The sequence below is a fragment of the Gekko japonicus genome, unplaced genomic scaffold (assembly GCF_001447785.1).
Source record: "Gekko japonicus isolate JY-2015 unplaced genomic scaffold, Gekko_japonicus_V1.1 scaffold479, whole genome shotgun sequence".
In the NCBI taxonomy this organism is placed as follows: domain Eukaryota; kingdom Metazoa; phylum Chordata; class Lepidosauria; order Squamata; family Gekkonidae; genus Gekko; species Gekko japonicus.
Window position 1 is genome coordinate 75541 of NW_015169185.1, and position 19512 is coordinate 95052.

A 19512-nucleotide genomic window follows, 5' to 3' on the forward strand; every position below is an offset into this window, starting at 1 on the left:
CCTTCCTCCCTTTTGTATGATGTGGAATGAAGAAATCTGGTTTAAAACTCCACTGCACCTGACATAAGAATGCAGGAGCAGAGCTTAACTGAAGTCAGTTTTCTCTCTCTCTCAATCAATCCATCTTTGGGTGCTTGTCTGCATATGTCTTTTCATATAGAGGGAATCATGGAGGAAGGGGGGTGGACCTTGCACTTATGGGCAAATTCCCAAGTGGGCCGCTGTGCTAGGGGGACACTTGCAGTGACCATGAGCTGAACCAAGTGATCCCTGCTTGCTGCAGAGCAGTTTTAAAACCAGACAACCCAGCCTGGGGGCTGTGAATCAGGACCAGGACCATCTAGCATCTTTCCAACAACATGCCTTCCATTAAACTCCATTAAACTCAAGTAGTGAGGGAATATTTAGTTCTATTACAAATAAATATTATCAGAGGTAAGCAAAATACTTAAGACTGTAATTCAATTCCATCTTTCTTAGCCAAGAGTCCGTGACCAGGTTACTAAGTCTTCTACTTCTTGCTCCCAGTGCTCCTCTTCTTGACTTCTGCTTTGCATCTTATATAATGATGTCATAGGTTTTTCATACTCAGATGGTGCTGTGGTAGTAAATATGTCAAAGAAATCACAGAACATTTTAACAAAGAAAGAAAAGCTATATACATGAAAATAAAATCCTCAATAAGGCTTTAATCTTTAAAGCCAGATTTTCATTCACCACTATTTTTATTTCCAGGTTTTCTAAATATACTTAAATATATAGTCCATACATGACCTGTGTGTTAAGTGGTTAGTAAAATCTATCTACTGTGTAGCTGTAGAAGAAACCAGGTATATTCATGCTACAAACGATGGGAGGCATTTTCATATGTTGAAACTGCAGTAACAGTGAAGACTTTCACTTCTGCCAGTCATGATAGTGGAATTAAGTTGTGGAAGCAATCGTTTAAGCTAAATATTAGGAAAAGAATTCCATATGAATATCAGGACAATGGAATGCTTAGAAAATATTATAGGCAAGGATTCGCTGGATCCATTAATGCGAAGCCTGATAACTATTTGCAAAGGATTTATCACAGAAGTTTCCAAACGTCTCTCCATCTGAGAGATCATTTTTCTCTTGATTTCATATTGTCCCATTCAGAGTATTAAGCCATACCTGGAAAGTCTCCACCCCAGACCCTCAATGCACAACTAAGCCTAACAGAAGCATGAATGGCACTGCAAACAGCTGTGGAGCCCATTGAGGTTGTCCCCCTCCCCCACTGCTCTCCAAATTTGGGGGTGGGGGATAATTCATTTTTCATTCATCCAAATGAAGCTATACAATTTTCACCAGTGGAAAGATAAATTTTCCCCCTAACAAAGCTTTAAGATTGCAAGCAAGAGTTTCAATGACTTCAGGAAAAGTTCATTATTCTTGCTGCACATATTGGAAGACAGTTATTATACTGACAGTCTATGCTGGCCACACCAAATTTATTACAGTCATTAAGACAGTGCCAAAACAAAACCCAAGGGGTCCACAATCAAAATATTGGCCAGAGGCCCCACTCTGGTGTTATCTGAGCAGCTACAAATGAGAAAAGAACTGAATGCTACACCTGGGGACATATTTGTTATAGAGCTTCTTTCTAACCTACCTCACAATGTTGTTGTGAGGATAAAATGAAGGAGAGAAGGATGATGTAAGTCACTTTGAGTCCCCATTGGAGAGAAAGGTGGGAATAAATAAATAAATACATTTCTGTTCCATCAGTTAATGTGGGGCCTGGTCACTTTAAAGCTTTTATGCAACACAACTGCAAGTTGCTTTTGAAACAGATGGAAAAGGAAAGAAATTAGTCTTAATGTTGGATCAGAGCTGTGTTTCCGCCCTTCCCCTCTGTTTAAATGCCTGGCCAATAAGCTCTGTAGAACAAGAAAAACAGAGTGAGGACAAGACCATGTACTCCAAACAATTAAAAATAAATCCGATTTAATATTAAAAAATGTTCACAAAATGGTAGTTGATGGGTTAAGTGATAGTCTTTCTGCTATTTGCCACTTTAAAAATTTTAATGAATTTCTGTAGTTTTACACAAGCACAGCAAAGAATGGTATTTCCCCTGCTTTCATTGAAATGCTGGGAAAAATGCAGACTTACCACAAAATAAATTCAACCTTGGGTGGAGGGTGAGCCCATCTTCAACAAATAGACACAAATTACATTTATGACACAAAAAACTGATTGTGAGGCTTATCTTGCTATTGTCTTACCTGGAGTTAGGCTTGGAATATTTTCTCTTACTTTAAACATTTTTGGGTTCTTCCGTTTTTTAGTAAGCTCAGAGATAAGTATTCTATGTCTGAAATAAAACAGAGACCTAATGATGAAAACACTTATCAAACCACATTTTCACCATAACCAGAAACATGCACTTATTTACTAGCAGACAGAAGTAAGTCCTCAAAAATCGCACTGATTCTAGTGGCTCTTATTGCAACAAATGTTTAGGATAAGGGTGCCAGAATGGTTTAAAATTCATTCTTACATGAAAAAGAACACCCCATCATGCAAGAATAAAACTAATACAGCTGTAATTCTGCTAAGCATTGAACACTTTGCTTACTGTCCAGCAAAATCAAAGCAGGAGCATAAATGTTAAGCATGACAAAACACTCTTTGAAAGAGCAGAAACACTCTCAGCAGGGTACACCCCATTCTTTGGCATGTATTTAAGGATGCTACTCAGGGCCGGCTCACCCACTAGGCGAGCTAGGGTCTCCTCTAGAGCGCGGTGGCTCTTAGGGGTGCCAAACAGGACCTGCCCCCCCACCAAAGCCCCCCCGCCCCCGCCAAAAGCCCTGCATCCCTCGCTGCCCTGATGAACCCTTCCTGCTACTCAGCCCAGCCTGGCGCCACCTTCCGCCCGCCTTTCGGTGCTTCTCGGCCTGGCCCAACCGCAGCAGCAGCAGCGCTGCCTCCCTCCCTCCCTCCCACCCACCCAGGGTTGGCAGCCGGTGGGCTCTGGGGCAGAAGGAGCGCCCCCTCCCTGCAAGAATAGCAGGGCAGGGGAACCATCAGACGCTGCGGCTGCCCTTGGGTCTGGGCAGCAGGGCTCGGTCACAAAAGGAGGGAGGGAGGGCTGGCCCATCTGTCTCCCTTCGGCGAGGGGCTGCTATTCGCCCACCTGCCGGAGCCCTCCGCGCAAGTGAGCCCCACCACATCATCATCCTTGCCTTGGCCGGTGCGCCTGGCTGTGCACTCCCCCTCCACCTCTCAGCGCGGGGCTAGGTGGGAGGGCGCGGGGTGCCCGGATTGGCTGCTGAGCCAGACAGTGCTGAGGCTGCTGCTACTGCTGCTGCCGCCACCTACCAAAGAGAGCTGCTTGTCCCCGCCATCGAAGCTGGAGCCAGAGAGGCTGCTGGAGGCTGGAGGTGGCTGGGTAGGGCGCGGATTCGCTGGGCAGTGAGCGCCGGTGAGTCTTGCAGCCTCTCTGCCCGCATCCCCTCCCTTACCTGGCCGCTTTGGGGGGTGCCCGGCCAGGTTCTTGTGGCGCCTCTGCTCCACGGGGTGTTTCTGGGTGGTTTTCAGGCCCCACCGGGAGGTTGGCGTAACCTGGGGGCACCACAAGCTGGCCTCGCCTAGGGTGCAGAAACACCTTGGGCCGGCCCTGATGCTACTGGACCAGTGTGAGTGTGCCTCAACACCTTTCAGGCTATCACCCAGAAAGATTGCTGTTTGGAAATAAGTAATTTGACTTTTATTATACTTAGAAAATATTAAAATGTGATATAAGCAGTGACAATTTGACACTTATTTTTTTACTTGCTTATATTACTTGCCCTTCAGATGCAGGAACATGTGATTAAGACCTTTTCTGCACCTCAGTGGTTGCCACTGTTTCCTGGTTAGTTGAATCCCCAGCTGATGCTTCGATTTTGTGGCACCCCTTCCACAAAAGGGCATTTATGTCAGGGAAGTGCTTGCAGAGAGAAAGATCAGAAGGCTAAAGCTCAGTATGAGCTTAGGCTAGCAAGAGATGCTAAAAACAACAAAAAAGGGTTCTTTTCTTATGTTCAAAGTAAAAAAAGAGCAAGGACATGGTAGGTCCATTGCGGGGACGGGAAAGTGAAATTGTAAAAGGTGATGAAAGGTGATGAAGAGCAGTTCCTCAGTGGAACAGGCTTCCTTGGGAAGTGGTGGGCTTTCCTTCTTTGGAGGTTTTAAAGCAGAAGCTAGATGGCCATCAGCAATGCTGATTATGTGAACTTCAACAGATCATGAGAGGAAGGGCAAGAAGGGTTGCCTCAGTGCTTAGTTCTTGTGGCCCTTTCTTACACACCCAGGAAAATGCTGATCGCCAGTTTGGAATCTGGAAGCAATTTTTCTCCAGGCCAGTTTGGCCAGGGATGCTGGAGGCTTTTTGTCATCTTCTAGGCATCGAACAGGGGTCACTGGGGGTGTGGGGGGGGAGGTATTTGTAAATTTCCTGCATTGTGCAGGGGGTTGGACTAGATGACTCTGGAGGTCCTTTCCCACTCTATGAGTCTATGACTCAATAATTCATATCAGTGTTATTCAATAATTATGAAGCATGCTAAATGGAAACACTGCATATGTTGAGTTTCCATGATTATCAAATCAATTATATAGTTCCATTATTTTTAGATGTTTAAAAGACTGAATTGTTTATTTGTAGATGTTCATTTGTATATGTTTAAAAGACTGACCCCAAACTCACTGAAAATGTCAAGACAGTGTGCAACTGCAATAAGAAAGGTCAACGCTATGCTGGGGATTATTAGGAACGGAATTGAAAACAAATCAGCCAGTATCATAATGCCCTTGTATAAATCGATGGTGTGACCTCATTTGGAATACTGTGTACAGTTCTGGTCACCACACCTCAAAAAGGATATTATAGCATTGGAAAAAGTGCAGAAAAGGGCAACTAGAATGATAAAAGGGTTGGAACACTTTCCCTATGAAGAAAAGTTAAAGCACTTGGGGCTCTTTAGCTTGGAGAAATGATGACCAAGAAGGTGACATGATCGAGGTTTAAAAGATTATGCATGGGATAGAACAGGTAGAGAAAGAAGTACTTTTCTCCCTTTCTCACAATACAAGAACTCGTGGGCACTCGATGAAATTGCTGAGCAGTTGGGTTAGAACGGATAAAAGGAAGTACTTCTTCACCCAAAGAGTGATTAACACATGGAATTCACTGCCACATGAAGTGGTGACAGCTATAAGCATGGACAGCTTCAAGAGGGAATTGGATAAACATACAGAGCAGAGATCCATCAGTGGCTATTAGCCACAAGGTATAGATAGGAACTCTCAGTTTGGGGCAAGTTGATGCACTGTGTTCTTGGTGCTTGGGGGGCAACAGTGAGAGGGCTTCTAGTGTCCTGGTCCCACTGCTGGACCTCCTGATGGCACCTGGTATTTTTGGCCACTGTGTGACAGAGTGTTGGACTGGATGAGCAACTAGCCTGATCCAACATTGGCTTCTCTTATGTTCTCATGTCATTGAAAACATACTGGGAGCTATGGGGGAAGGGGGGGAGAGAGAATGAATAAATAATACCAGCGTGAGGTGACAAAGCCTACCTCCCCCCAAAAAAAAATTAAGGAAAAGAACTTCATGGACGGATAATCACATGGAGAAGACTACATTAAACACCTCTGCTTGTTTTGTCTCAATGTTATAATATTGCTAAATTATAATTTTTAAAAATTCATGTTGTAACACAATCAACACTACACTTAAAAATTAGCGAATCACTCAGGGGACAACCTGAGAGGGGCAGGAGAGGGGGAGAACACGCAACTGAGGACACAAAAGGGTGGTGGGAAACAAAATTCAAAATCAGGAATTCCTCACTGGAAAACTTTGAGTTCAGATCCAAAGGGGAAAAAATAGTAGATAAAGTGGATTTGGAAAATGCAGGGTAATGGGACACTACATTCGGATCTACTCCTGGGGAGGCAAAAATTGTGTGGCAAGTTTTATAAACTTCAATTATTTAAGAATGCCAATCTAGAAGTCTGCACTTGTGCAGAAATGGTAACACAAATCAGCTTCAGCTATTGAAGAGCCAGTTTAGTGGTTAAGTGTGTGGACTCTAATCTGGGAGAACCAGGTTTGATCCCCCACTCCTCCACTTGCACCTGCTGGATGACCTTGGGCAAGCCATAGTTCTGATAACAGCTGCCCTTGAAAAAGAGCAGTTTCTGTCAAGAGCTCTCTCAGCCCCACCTACCTCATAGGGTGTCTGTTGTGGGGAGGGGAAGGGAAAGGAGTTTGTAAGCCACTCTGAGACTCCCTTGGGTGGTGAAGGGCGGGGTATAAATCCAATCTCTTCTCTTCTTCTTCTTCTTGAAGATCAAAAAGTGGTTTCTTTTGCCACAGCTAAAGGAGTTTCATTAACCCTATCAGAGAGAAAGCCCTTCATGGTCTTGGACACTCAAGACTTCAGGACTGAAGGTGCTACACTGCAAATGGGTTGGATGGATAGGTGCTCAGATGCATGCATTCTCTACTGTGGTCCCCGCCTCATGGAAAGGTGGGCCTGAGAAGTTTGGGCACTTCTTCATTCCACAAAGCATGTAAAAACAGAACTGTTCAGGGCATTTTTATAAAGGTAATATGGCTATATTATAGGCTTGCCAGCCCTGGGTTGGGAAATACCTGGAGACTTTGGGGGTGGATCCAGGAGAGGGTGGGGTTTCAGGAGGGAAGGGACCTCAGGATGGTACAATGCCATAGAGTCCACCCTTCAAAGCAGCCATTTTCTCCAGGGGAGCTGATCTCTGTCAGCTGGAGATCAGTTGTAAAAGCGGGAGATCTCTAGGTCCCACCTGGAGGCTGGCAACCCTACTATATTATAACAAAATGGTTCAGGAAGGAGTTTTTGTAAAGAGAACATGACTGCATTATCCTCCTCTCATTGTCTTGTTGTCTACTTAGGTAATGCCATTTTCTGTATTGTTTGACATAATATGTCTAACCTTTTTTGCTTGTTTCAGGTTTCTGTAATCCTAGGTAAAGGTTTCCCTTGTTCGAAAGCCAGTCGAATCCGACTCTAGGGTTGTGGTGCTCATCTCCGTTTCCAAGCCGAAGAGCCAGCACTGTCCAAAGACATTTCCGTGGTCATGTGGCCAGCATGACTAGACACTGAGGCACACGGAACACTGTTACCTACCCACCAAAGTGGTACCTATTTATCTACTTGCAATTTCTTGCTTTCGAACTGCTAGGTTCCTATTATAGTGCTTATTAGACCTCTCATTGTACTGATTGCATTGACATCTACTGCATAATCTGCCTTGAGTCTCAGTGAGAAAGGCATAATATAAACACAGCAAATAAAATAAATGCAGTCCCTTTATTGCAGTTTTGCTAGGTTCTTACAAGCCGTATCTGTATAAATAGTGATGCACATTGAAAAGCCTAGATAGAATAGCAGTATATAAATCCTGCCTCCATCAACTTGAACTTTTCCCTCAAAGACAATTTCTTCCCCCTAACGACCTTCCAAAAGTTTTTTTTTAATGCAAAGTGTGGTTCTCTGGGTAATACAATGGAAATTTCTACTACTGTGACCTGCGACGTTATGTTGAAACTGCAAAGAAATACCTGAGTGGAACTGTTTAGGATAGAGATGTTACAAGCAAAAAAAAATATTTTAGTTCTTAGGAGGTTTTTCTACTAACCCTGTTATGTTGGGTGTAGATTCCTTATGCAGGCAGTAGGACCATTGTGAAAGCATCTTTAAATGAACAATAAATATTAAGCTTATACTAGTCTGTTTTCTATAGGTAAAAAACCCTATTTTAAATATTATTCTGCACAAAATAATATGAGACTGTATCTTGTATCACTAGTGAGGTTACCTGACACTATGAAACAAATGGCTATAAGTCACAAATATTGGCACACACAAAGACAACCTGAAGAAATTGTGGTAGTGCTATTGGAATGGGGGGAGGGGGAAATCATGCTACCATCATGTGCTTTTTTATGCTGTTCATACGCAACATTTTAATGGGCTGTCAAGACATAACCACAAAGGTTCCAAGGCCTTCCCCTCATTAATAATCTGTAAAAATCTTTAATTTTCATCCATTACAACAAAAATGAACTTTCTACTAAACTCAGACCTCCAATATATTCTTTCAGCCACAAGGGGGCATAAATGTTTTAAATTTCTACAAAAAACTACACTTTCTTTCTTTAGAACCACATACTTAAAGAACAATTCACTGAGCATTACAAGGATAATTGCACTGAATGGATTGCTATCCTGTATACTGAGAAAATAAGAGGATAAAAAGTGTCTAAATGCTATTTTCTACTAGTTATTAAAGACTGAATTGTTCTTGGCTATGCTAAATCTATTTCAGTGAAAAGATAAAGCAATTTTATAAAAACAGTAACAAAGTTATAGTAAGTGGGCCAGAGGAAAGACCTCTATATTGCATGGTATGTCCATGTCCAGTCAGCGTCTGTGCTCTGAGATGTATTCTTACCACGCTCTCACACACTGAAGCAGAAGCTAGGAGACTCAGAGATGAGACCTAGCTGAGAATAAAGCCTGCTTTTTGGCTCAAATACTGGTGGTGACTGCAGTGACCATACACAGGCAACAACCACATTGTCCTCAGTTGGAACCTGTGAAGAATGAACCAACTCCTATCTGCGTAGCATTACTTTAACATTTCTTGGTCATGCTACTGTACAACAAATAATAGACCAAATAAGTGTAGGCCCATGATACTCGTGGGGGGATTTCCCCCCTACTTTGTTGCTGCACCGGCACACAGCAAGACTCCTAGGCCTGCACTTCTGCCAATGGTGGGCCTGGCACCGTTCCAAGGCTATGCTGCTGGCAGCAGCGTACCCAGCATGACTCTCAGGCTGGGCAGCTGCCACTGGGCCCAACATGGCTCTGGGGCTGCGCAGCCACCACGGGCCCAGCACGGAGTCCTGGGCGGTGCCGCCACTGGACCCAGCATAGTTCCTGGACTGCACAGCTGCTACCACCAGACCCAGAGTGGAACCCTGCATTGCACCTCCACTGCTGCTGGACCCAGTGCAGCTCTCCAGCAATGCTGCAGCCCACCGGAACGAAGTGCATTCTTTGTGCTTGTGCAGAGAATGCTACTTTAGTTCTGGGGGGATTTAAACCCTCTTCATGTATTTTTTTGAAATTTTCAGATTCTTCTGCAAACCTGGGGAGTTCCCCAAGTTTGCTGAAAAATCTGTTTAGCTCCAATCCGTGGAATTAGTTATTTGCAGATGGGGGGGGGCACACATCATTAATAATAATATATGGATACCTAGCTTTTATTAGGGTTGCCATCCTCCATGGAAGTCCTGCTTAGGATCGACTGGAACTGAGCGCATGTAAATGAAACAGCTACACAGCATTTTATAGATAAGAGGCCAAATTAATGTGATGGCATCCTTGTGGCCAACACCATTTTAAAGGAATCTAAAAACGCCACGAGGGGCCAGCCTTGATTGGGCCTGCAGAACAGTACTCTTGTCTGCCCCTACGCCTCTTCTGCTGAAACAGCCATTGGGGGGGGGAGCTGTTTCAACACTTGACAAGGTGTGGGGGGGGGACAAGAGTGCCTTGGGCCATCAAGTGTCCCTGGCCGATATATAAACCTATATAATGAAATAATTAAGTGGTCAGGATTGGGTCCTCACAGCATTTTAAAATCACTTTAAAATGGCAGCAGAATGCCTACGGCAACCTTGAGAATGACACCCAGTCTTATTTTGCCTTTACAAACAGATCAATAAACATAGTAATAGCCCTTGCCCTCAGTAGTTTATGAAGCATCATCACTATGTGAAAACAGATAACGGTAACTGCTGAAGATGAGGTCTTCAACTGAAAACATTTCCCAAGGCTAATATAATTACAAGGAGACACAGTTATTTGTAGATTCCAACCACTTCAGGTGCTTAAAGCTTACTACATGATTAGAGTCTCTAAACAACTGACTCTTTTCATAGTTTGAACTGCTAGGGGAGACATTAAAACAACAACAAAACATACACACACACTTATGGTCACTGTGGTCACACACATGAAATAATCGACTTTCAATCCACTTTCCAACTGGATTTTGCCAGTTCACACAGTAAAAATCCAGTTTGAAAGTGGATTGAAAGTGGATTATTTAGTGTGTGTGACCACAGCCATAAGTGGTGGATCATTTCAACCACGGTTTACAGAATAAAATGTTATGCTAATATGGTTTATGAATTTAACTTTTATCAGGCTAATATTTTACAATTTGGGACCCACAAGACATCACAAGAGAGGTGACCAGTATGGACTAACCCCCTCCCTATTTTTCTACTCAGGATTTAAAACACCAAATGAGGGGCTGTGGCTTAGTGCTAAAGTATCTACTTTACATGCAGAAGATCCCCGGTTCAATCCCTGGCACATCAAATTAAAAGGATCATGTAGTAGGTAATGTGAAAGCCCCATTGAGAGCCATTGCCAGTCAAAGTAGAGAATGCTGACTGATAGACCTGTAAGGCAAATTCATGTGCTTTTATATGTTCTCCGGCTGATCCAGCCTCCCCACCTTCCACCACTTTTCCCCTTTAACTGACATATAGCTATACGCAACATTCCATCCCTTCTAGAGCATTTTCAGTTCTCATCCATGCTGTTCTTTGAGGTTTTCATTTCATATGGCTCTGCATTTCTCAGGACTCCCCTGAGTAGTTAAATTACCTCATACCTTGCCTGCTGGCGTCCTTGAGTTGCTGCTTTTGTTATCATAATGGGGACCAGCTGCTTTACTATTCGATGTAGTGACAGGCTAGGGGCCTGTGAGGAACTGAGGGCGGCAACCATTCGGAAAAAACCCCCCCCCCTTTATTTAGACTTTTTCAAGTTGTTTGGGGCTTGAGGAGGCTGATTTCTTTCCCTTATTTTTTTTCTCTTTTAGCTCTCTCAACATTTTATTTTTCTGGAGCATATTTAGTCCCCAATAGGTTGGTTTTTAAGGCTCTTTTCTCCTTGGGTATTATACAGAATCATATGTTTCTGCATACTTTGGGTGTCCCCCAAATAGGCCCCTATCTTATCTATGGATGGCCCCGCTTTGCTATTTTCATCATCCCCATATGGGACAGCTAGTTTACTATTAGATACAATAATGAGTGGTTACAATTATGAAATTATGACTTTCAGACTGCTCTTTCTTTCCTGCCCAAAGCTATAAAAAGACAATATGCAGATATTAAAATGTAATGAGTTGGATCCTGCACAAAATCTCTGCAGAATAAAGTAATTTCTATCAGTGGAGTGGTGTTCCTTCCTTTCCCTCTTCCACTACAGCCCCAAATGCCCCTCCAAACAGCTGCTCCTGAGGGACAGGAAGCAGCAGGAACAGCATGAAAGAATAATCAGAAGTCTGCCATGAGAGGAATGGGAATCAGCAAAAATCGCCTCCTAGTTTTGTCAGACAAAATTTTCTACTAGATCCAGCACATTACTCGCAACTCAGAGAATACTGTGAGACAGAGAAGTTAGCATTCAAAGCCAAAGATAGGAACTTGGTTTTAGATTGATTTCACATTGTCATTTCTGTAGCTGTGGGCTGATGCAACATAAAATGCTCTTGATTTTCCTCATAGCATTTCCTAATGCTGTTTTCTAATACACACCCAGACACTCAGTAATCATACTGCACATCTATGATGCACAAACATTTGAACCCCCACTCTGTCATGGAAACTCACTAGGTAACTATGGGCCAGTCATACTCTCTCAGCCTAACCTACCTCACGTGGTTGTTGTGAAGATAAAATAGAAGAGAGGAGAATGATATAAACTGCTTTGGGTCCCCATTGGAGAGAAAGACAAAGTCTAAATGAATTAAATAGAAATAAACATTCCATACACAGTCATTAGAAATGTTTGTCTGGATGTTCACTTGAATTGAATGCCCTAGTGACCTTTCAGAATTCAGCCAACACTACTATGACAATCTGTGATAATGGAGAGTTCAGACAATCTTTGCATCAAGCAAAGAAACCACCTGTTTTCTTTCAGCACTCTTTCTTGACACATAATGACTGTGAGAATCAGTTCTTTGACTGCCAAACCAACCATTTTGAAAATGGTTATTTCTTACCACCAGATGGCAGTGAGAGGTGATCATTTTCACAACCAAGGGTTTAAAGGTGTAAGACAAAAAAGTCATAGCAATTTCTTTGCGTAATTCTATGAAATTAACATGAAAAATCTGTTCCCATTCACAGCAAAGACTGCTTTCTCAAACAGAACCCAAACAGTTTGCACTATAGTGAAAAATGGACATATAGGTCAAAAAGGACATTTCTAGTTTTTTGGAATGCTTTCTTGGGTCACGTAGGACACTGTGGTTCTACATAATGAAACAATTATCAAATATATAAAACAAAGAACTTCTGTTAGGGGAAATAAAACAAGGAAGTTCTGTCAAGGAAAAATTAACCTTATATTCTTGGGGTTTCTTCAGAAAGAAAAATAAACTCATTTAATTCAAGGTTTTGCTTTTCTTCAACTTAAACCTATAATTAGGTCTTCTTAGGGCTGCCCAGAGGTTTCTTTGAACCCACAGCAAAGATACCAGGTGAAGTGACCTTCTCTGCCCCATATATAAACATATGTATGAAATAATTAGCTGTAATTTCTTGTACTATATTTTGAAAACAAACTAAAGATATATGTGATGTAAAACAGACTATTTCATGTGGCTATAATTCATATGCCATGACCTTATTCATAATCATATTCAGACTAACTCTTTGCTCTGTCAGAGATACAGAGGTAAACATATGCTCCTCTGTCCCTAAATCAAGTCCCAAATCAGACCAAAAGCTCGCTCTGTGATCAGGATTACAAAAGCACTCCCCATACAATCCCAGAAGAGCCGACTTCTATTTACTTATGGGAAATGAAGGAACCATCTTCATTCCCAAACTGGAAAAAACAGAGGTACCAACTAAGCAGACTAGTTAACATATGGGGAAATCACAGGCTAAGAAAGCAAACATTTATTTATCGGGGTTAAGCAGCTGCGTGGCTCGAGTGTGACCCAAATAAATAGGCAATTGTATTTATTTTGCATCATTTTCTCAAAGAGTGGCAAATGTATTCATTTAAATATTTAGGAAATTAATACATCACCTCTCCAGAGTCCAGCTCAAGGTGTTTTACAGGTTAAAAACAAAATCATAAAACTACAAAAAAAACACCTAAATCACAATATAAAAACAAGATAGAAACATAAAAAACTGCATAAAACCCACTGAACACACTAAAAATAACAAAACTCAGGCCAGAAGCAGACAATAAAACAACTAAAATGATAAAACCATACAGTTAGGTAAAAGGAAATGTTTTGGCCTGGCACCTAAAATACAGTAAGGTAGATGCCAGGTAGGCCTTAAGGGGGAGAACATTCCAAAAGTGAGGTGCTACTGCTAAAAATAGATAGAATAGATTCTTTTGAACTATGGTGCTGGAGAAGACTCTTGAGAGTCCCTTGGACTGCCAGGAGATCAAATCAGTCAATCCTAAAAGAAATCAACCCTGACTGTTCCCTGGAAAGCCAGATAATGAAACTGAAGCTCAAATACTTTGGCCACCAAATGAGAAGGGAGCACTCACTGGAGAAGACCCTAATGCTGGGAAAGATTGAAGGTCAAAGAAGACGGGGACGGCAAAGGATGAGATGGTTAGACAGTATCATAGATGCAACGAACATGAAATTGAGCCAACTTCAGAGGACGGCGGAAGACAGGAAGGCCTGGCGTGATCTGGTCCATGGGGTCGCAAAGAGTCGGACTTGACTGTGTGACTGAACAACAACCACTAAAAATGTCCTGCTTCTAGCTGCCACCTGCCTCACCTCTGAAGGCGAGTGCACATAAAGCCTTATATATCTCATCAACTGGGTGCTATGGAAATGGATGGAAAATATGCCCTACTTGATTAATGGGAAGGAACATCGAGGCACAGAGGCTGAGAGTGGAACAAAGAAGCAGTTACTGTCATGTCTCATAATGGGGAAAGAGCAGGGAAATGACCATAGAATTGTTGACAGTGTTGGTCTCTAGTATTCCATTTTTTGAAGGCTACAAGCCACCTCTCTTGCCTTGAAAACCCTGTGGGGTTGCCATAGGTCAGCTGTGACTTGATGGCACTTTTCACCATCACAAGCAGCAGCAGAGAGTCACGTGTAACTCTCCACGTCTTGCTACATGTCCTTTTCAAAAACAAAAACACCTCACTAATGGAACATGGAATCGGGACACAAAGATGAATTCAATTTGAACAACCAGAAGATTGAGGTTTGCCAACCTCGAGGTGGTAGCTGGAGATCTCTTGCTATTACAACAGAGATCTGTTCCCCTTGAGAAAATGGCTGCTTTGGAGGTTGGACTCTATGGCATCATACCCCACAGAAGTCCTTCCCCTTTGCAAACCCCACTCTCCTCAGGTTCCACCCCAAAAATCTCCCGATATTTCCCAACATGGAGCTGGCAACTCTAAGAAGGTTAGATGTGGTCCTTCTTCATGGCCTTCTACAGGCTCATTTCCTCTCCTGAAACTCATCATTGTGGGCTAGAACACTGCTTCAGATTTTCATCACTGAAACTTTTGCTGACAGACCTGAGGCAGATAAAAATAGGTGTGTGCTTAGACCAGAACCTGGAATTATCAAGCTATTCCCCAGAGGATAAAAGCAAGAAGTGGATTGCATAGCCTGCTAATGGTATACATCAACAGATCATGAGTTTCCCCTCAGTGATTCGAGGGCACTATACATACCGTTCATTGATTTGGCCACTGCGTTTGATTCTATTGACAGATCTCACTTATGGTTAAAGCCAGGGGTCATTTAGCAGAAAAAGAGGTCCTAATCTTCCCTTTGATATCTTACTGCTTTGCAAACAACAGGGCTGTCCGATAGGGAGTACCATTAAGCTTTTGAGTTGCATTGGGAATTGTGAGGTGGCTAGGGCTTTACCTTGATATGAAGCACAGGACAAATTCAGGCATATCATACAGCAAGAATGAGAAAGAGATGATTTTATGAGATAATTAAAAACACACATTTAGATTCACTGATGACACTCTCATGCTGACACTGTTCTTCAGAACTACATATATAATACGGAAGTGTGTATAACCTGGAGGTGTGTAGAGTCTGAATTGTCATGAGATACTTACATATCTGCATCCCATTCGCCTTTCATCGCATTTGCTGCCATCCAGTCATACTGGTTTGCTATGAAGTTTGGGTCGTCAAACACTAGCATGACAAATGCAGTAATTTTTCGTTAAAATAATGTAAAAAATATGGAAATATGAAATACCAGAAGAACAGCCCAACATCCTGTTTATTATTTCCAGCTGAAGAACACTTTAAAAAGATTTCATTGAGAAGCATATCAATACAAAGCAATCTTAGAGTAGAAAAGCTATACAGTGGTTGTCAGTTGCAGAGCAGCGACCTGTAATACTGGGAAGTTACAGGCAGCTATATGTAAATAACACTCCACACTTTTCTCCTGGCTTTTTACACTGTGCAACGCTTTCCCCTCTTCATTTAAGGAACTGCTGAAGCAAAAGGTCAATATTTTTCAGAACTAGTGACAGCATCAGTATATTCCAGCTCTGCTTGAAATTGCCTCCAAATTTACCTTCTTTACAGAAATATTTTCTGATGAAGAAATGATTAAGAAATCTTAGCAGCAAATCACAAGCCCCACTTATCACTTCATATTGAATAATGGAACAGTTTTTAATAGGCCTGACAGGAACTCTTTATACATTTTCTTCAGTTTAACTTCACAGTGGATAGATTCTTTTATATATTTTAATATATTTAAATGCTAATTGCCACAAATAAGCAATCCCACCCACTCCATTTTAAAAACTCTTTCATATATGATCTTAGCATTTATCAACCTATATTTTGTGTTTGATTATTATCTTGCATAAAATTCTGCCCATAGGTCAAAAGTAACACAAAAGCTTTGTATGAAGTTCTCAGTACTAACTTGAGTATAAGATAGCTTAATGAAGACATACAGTCTGTGCAAGCCCAGGGGCCATATAGTACCATAGTAATGACTTCACTATTGACTGTGGTCAGATCTATATCAAAGTGAAAAGGAGGCTGCTCCTTCAACAAACTGTGAACCAAGCTCTCTTATACTTCTTGACTTTGAGAATGGAGTGTGCTTATGTAAGAAGGACATTTGTAGAGCTCAGTTTCAGTGGCAGAAATTGAGTTAACTCTAAATCAATTTTATGTATAGTGGAGTGAAAAACTTTGGGCCTTTCTGGTTTTATGGGTGGCATCCAGAAACGAAGTATACCACAAATATTCACATCACTTACTGATTTCTCACTGCACTGTAAACATTTATGTCTTGCGTTGTGTGTCAGGAATGGCTACATCCAAATGAAAAGGAGATAGGACCCATTCTCTCAATCCCCTTAAGCTTATAGTGCCTGTGTTTTTGAATCTACCCATGGTGACTTCAGTGGGAAGGTAACAGCATTCTGTGCGCCTTGGTGTTTAGTCATGCCGGCCACATGACCACGGAAATGTCTTCGGACAGCGCTGGCTCTTCCGCTTTGAAACGGAGATGAGCACCGCAACCCTAGAGTCGGATTTGACTGGCTATCGAGCAAGGAAACCTTTACCTTTACCTTTAGGATTTTGAAAGTTCATGTTGGATATAAAGTGTCAATTCATAGTGAATTGTGCATATTGTATTGGCATGCATACAAACTCCTCAGGGACATCTGGTGTTGGTGGGGAGGTTGATACCTGTATTGTGCCTGTCTTTTTGCCCTTAAGGGGCTGAGACAGTTCAGGTGAACCATTTTTCACCATGAAAACAGTGCAGGGAGGGAAAGCCAACGCGCCCCCCCCCCCCCGGTGCTGCAAGCCTGATCTATATTAGCCCATCTTCCCAATGACTATCTGCAGCTCAGTTACATATCAGGATATCTGATCACAGATCTCTGAACATAGCTTGGTCCTAAATGCTGGCATTACAGATGGGTCAGTACAGGATGACTTAAACCTGCAGCTGTCATACTGGTGGGATCATGCGACTGAGCCCTTGCCCTTATTTAAATCATAAGACCCAAATCAAGACTGCTATGTTGAATTATACTATGGCAGATGCATCCACTTACCTGCTCTTTTAAATTCTCCATCTGTTCTCGATGTTGCTATTTGAAACCACGTCAAATAATAATCTTCATATGATACATTTGTAATCCTCCTGAAAAGACGAAATATTGGGGAAACTATACAATTAGCTATTTTCAAAAAGAGAAGAATTAGAATGACAGAAAAGAGATTTTAAAGGGACACACTGCAAATGAAGGCAAGCAGTGAGAGTCATTTGAATGTGATTCCAGTGGCACAGGAGCCACCCATAGAAAAATGGTTTCTAAGTGGCCAGGGTAAGGTTTAAAAGGCTTCTCCGTCTCATTAAATTTCCAAGTGAAAATTCTCAACTGGGGCTGACTTATACATTAGGCACAGCAGACACAGTGCTTAAAGCCCACAGTACTTTTAGGGGCCCACAAAAATGTTTCACTTTCAGAAGAAATGAACTTTTAGAGTCGAAGAAAATGTTTTAATTTTTTTCTCACAGCATAAAAAAATGAAATGTTGAAGTATTTAAAGTTATATCAAAAACAATTTTAATATTGATATTATTATGTTGGGAGGAGCCCATGAAGACAAAAGTGCCTAGGGCCCACGGAAGTCATAATGTGGCCCAGCTCCCAACAAGATAATATATATGCTGTGAATTGGGTTGGGGTCCCCAGATCTGACTCATATCACATGTAACACACCTGGGAACTAATGTTTCCCGGTGCCGCAGGGCCAGATTCAGCTCATGAGAATGGCATGGGGGGGGGAGGCTTCAGCTTTCCCTCCCACACTATTTTACTGAGCCAGAACAATCACGGGGGGGCCCATCTTTGACCAGCTGTTTGGTGTAGTGGCTAAGTAGTGTAGTGGTTAAGTGCGTGGAGTCTAATCTGGGAGAACTGGGTTTGATTCCCCAGTCCTCCATTCACAGCTGCTGGATGACCCTGGGCAAGTCATAGCTCTGTCAGAGCTGCTCTCTCAAGGACAGTTCTCTCATAGCTGTCTCAGCCCCACCTACCTCACGGGGTGTCTGTTGTGGGGAGGGGAAGGGAAAGGAGTTTGTAAGCCGCTCTGAGACTCTGAGTGAAGGGCGAGGTATAAATCCAATCTCTTCTTCTTCTGCTGCTGAGGACCACATGCTGCAGTCAGCAGGAGTCATTTCGTAGAAAAAGCAGTGCAGGAGCTCATTAGCATAACTTATTTGCATATGCCACACCCCCTGACATCACCGGAAGTGTGTCAGAAGGCAACACCCACCACTCAAGCTTCACGGGACTGTTTTGGATTGCTAGCTATTGGGGAGGGAGGGAACGTGCAGATCTGTCCTCGCAGAGGAGGAGAGCTTGTACCTGAATAAAACTTGGTTTTAAAGGTACCAATGGACTGTTTTGGACCAGGGGGCCGGGGGAAGCTCTGCAACTTATCTGGCTGCTTCTTGCTCTGACTGAGGGCTGCTGGGAGCAGGGGGTGGGGCTTGTTGCATGTGCCCGCCCCCTGAGCTCTTTACTGCCGGAGCTCTGCTCCTGTGCACTCCTGCAGGAAATGACCCCTGGCAGTCAGTATACGAAGGAGCCCCACAGTGGCTCAGGAAAATGGTATGAGGGGGAAAGCTGAAGTCCTTCTTCCTCCCAAGCCATGCTCATGAGCTGAATTAGACCCTGCAGTGCTTGGGAATATTAGTTATTTGATGTTACATGTGTCCCTACTTGTGTCTCATGTGTTGTCTAGCTGAGCCCCACTCTTCTTCCTTTTTTGTCTCAAGTAATGAGCAATACAAATACACACATTCCTTCATCACCTCATAAAAATCAAGAAGCAAGATAGTTTCTGCATTGAATTAAACACACACAAAACAATCATGTCCTTTGGTCCCATAAGTAGGAGCCAATGGTGGTAGGGGAGATCCCTCCTTCCTTTCTATCCAGCTCATGGTAAAAGAATGGGCTGTTGCTCTCTGCGGAACTGGCTGGAGCCTTCTCTGCCTTTTTAAAAAAAGGTTGGAGGACCTGGATAACTTCTGCAAGAAAGTTTACATGATTGTCACTAACGGCAACCAACTTTATTAAGACATCCAGACGTCAAGGAGGAAAAACAATGAAAAAGAAGGTAAAATTATGTGCAGCTTTTGTGTAGCAATACCTTAAGGTTTTCAGTGCTTTATGCTGTTTTGCTCATGCCAGACCAACTTCAATAAAATAATCAGATCACTGGATCTCAGTAATTAAATATCATCAGACAATGTAACTTTATAAATTATATAAGGAGACACAAGGGTGTCTGAGTTTTAAAGAGCCCTGTGAACTTACT

General features: G+C 42.5%; 1 protein-coding gene across 1 annotated transcript in view; it reads right to left on the reverse strand.

Moving 5' to 3' along the window:
- Positions 1-476: 476 nt before the first annotated feature.
- Positions 477-19512, reverse strand: part of UBE2U (ubiquitin conjugating enzyme E2U (putative)) — a 37195-nt gene continuing 18159 nt past the window's right edge. Inside the window, exons 8-11 of the mRNA XM_015416173.1 lie at positions 17235-17323; positions 15249-15330; positions 2259-2347; positions 477-598 (exon numbers count right to left, since the gene is read on the reverse strand). Of these exons, the coding sequence (XP_015271659.1) occupies positions 477-598; positions 2259-2347; positions 15249-15330; positions 17235-17323 (382 nt within the window). The remainder of the gene's footprint in view (positions 599-2258; positions 2348-15248; positions 15331-17234; positions 17324-19512) is intronic.